Source organism: Cucurbita moschata, unplaced genomic scaffold (assembly GCF_002738365.1).
Source record: "Cucurbita moschata cultivar Rifu unplaced genomic scaffold, Cmos_1.0 Cmo_Scf00056, whole genome shotgun sequence".
Lineage (NCBI taxonomy): Eukaryota > Viridiplantae > Streptophyta > Magnoliopsida > Cucurbitales > Cucurbitaceae > Cucurbita > Cucurbita moschata.
The window spans coordinates 291,938-293,461 of record NW_019268572.1 but is presented as its reverse complement, the minus strand read 5'-3'; the positions used below and the strand labels follow the sequence as shown (position 1 = coordinate 293,461).

Here is a 1,524-nt window from a genome sequence, read left to right as displayed (position 1 = left end):
AGGGGCTTTGTAAATGGATCAGCAATGTTGTGCTCTGAAGCTATCTGTGTGACGATCACATCTCCTCGTTGCACAATCTCCCTTATGAGATGATATTTGCGCTCAATATGTTTTCCTCGCTTATGGCTTCTTGGTCCTTTTGAATTTGCAACTGCTCCACTGTTATCACAATAAAGAGTGACGGGAAGATGCATATTTGGAACGACTTCCAAATCAGTTAAGAACTTCCTAAGCCATACAGATTCTTTCGCTGCTTCACAAGCAGCAACATACTCAGCCTCCATGGTGGAATCAGCAATGCAACCTTGCTTTATGCTTCTCCATATTATTGCTCCTCCGTTCAGAATTTTAAGAAAATATTAACATTATTTACTTATTTTTCAACATGTAATTAACCAATTCAATTTTAATATATATTTTAAAAAATTGGAGAAGAATAAATAAATAAAACAATAAATATATACCTACAAGTAAAAATGTATCTTTTAAGATTAACCATAATCAGGTGGATTAAGTTTCATTAATTCTAAAAAAAATTTCTAAACTAGCTAAATCTAGAAAATTTTCACTTATTTGAACCTAATCAAAACAAAAATCTAGCCCGTAATTAAACATGGAAGCGAGAATGAATTTATTCTCTTTAAATTACCAAGCATGGCATAATTAGTTCATAATTCATGGTTTTCCCCATCACATTCCATATTAAGTTTTCCATCTCTATATACATCATTCCCTCATTCTCAATCTTCATCTCATCTCTCATCGGAATTAAGTGGACTCAAACCCTTCCAATCATGGCCACTTTCATTTTCCTCCTCGCCCTAACCAACGCACAAAACGCCCCCGGTGACTACCTTGCGCTTCACAACCGAGCTCGAGCCCAGGTCGGCGTCGGCCCCATGCAATGGAGCAACACCGTGGCCGTGTACGCTCAAGCTTATGCGGAAAAAAGAAAGGGTGACTGTGCCATGATTCACTCAACCGGGCCGTATGGGGAAAACATAGCCGCGGGCTACTACCCTGAGTTCACTGGGGCGGATGCGGTGAAGCTGTGGGCGAACGAGAAGCCGCTGTATGATCATGCGTCGAATAAATGCGTGGGTGGTGAATGTGGGCACTACACTCAGATGGTGTGGCAAAGCTCGGTGCGGCTTGGATGTGCTAGAGTGCCCTGTAAGGCTAATTCTCAGTTTGTTGTTTGCAATTATGATCCTCCTGGCAACTATATTGGGGAAAAGCCTCATGATTCTTGGGTGGTATGAAGAGATTTGATTTTAAAAATTTTATGAATTGTAATAAAGTTTGTGAGAGAATCATGAATTTATTTATTGAAATAAAGCTACGATATTGTCTACAATAGTATTATATTGTCTAGAGCATAAACTCTTGTGACTTTATTTTGACTTCCTTACTTATAAACTCATCATCATAGAGTCTCCCCTCTCATTAAGTACCACACATAGAGCCACCTTTGAAGCCTATAGATTACCTATGATCATAGAGCCTCCCCTCGAACAAAATACA

The 1,524-nt window shown here is 39.1% G+C and overlaps 1 protein-coding gene across 1 annotated transcript; it reads left to right on the top strand.

Annotated features, from left to right (window-relative positions):
* Positions 1–794: 794 nt before the first annotated feature.
* On the top strand, positions 795–1,262 carry LOC111436565 (basic form of pathogenesis-related protein 1-like). The gene has a single exon (XM_023074311.1). It carries the CDS (start codon positions 795–797, stop codon positions 1,260–1,262), a length of 468 nt encoding a protein of 155 aa, XP_022930079.1.
* Positions 1,263–1,524: the final 262 nt, after the last annotated feature.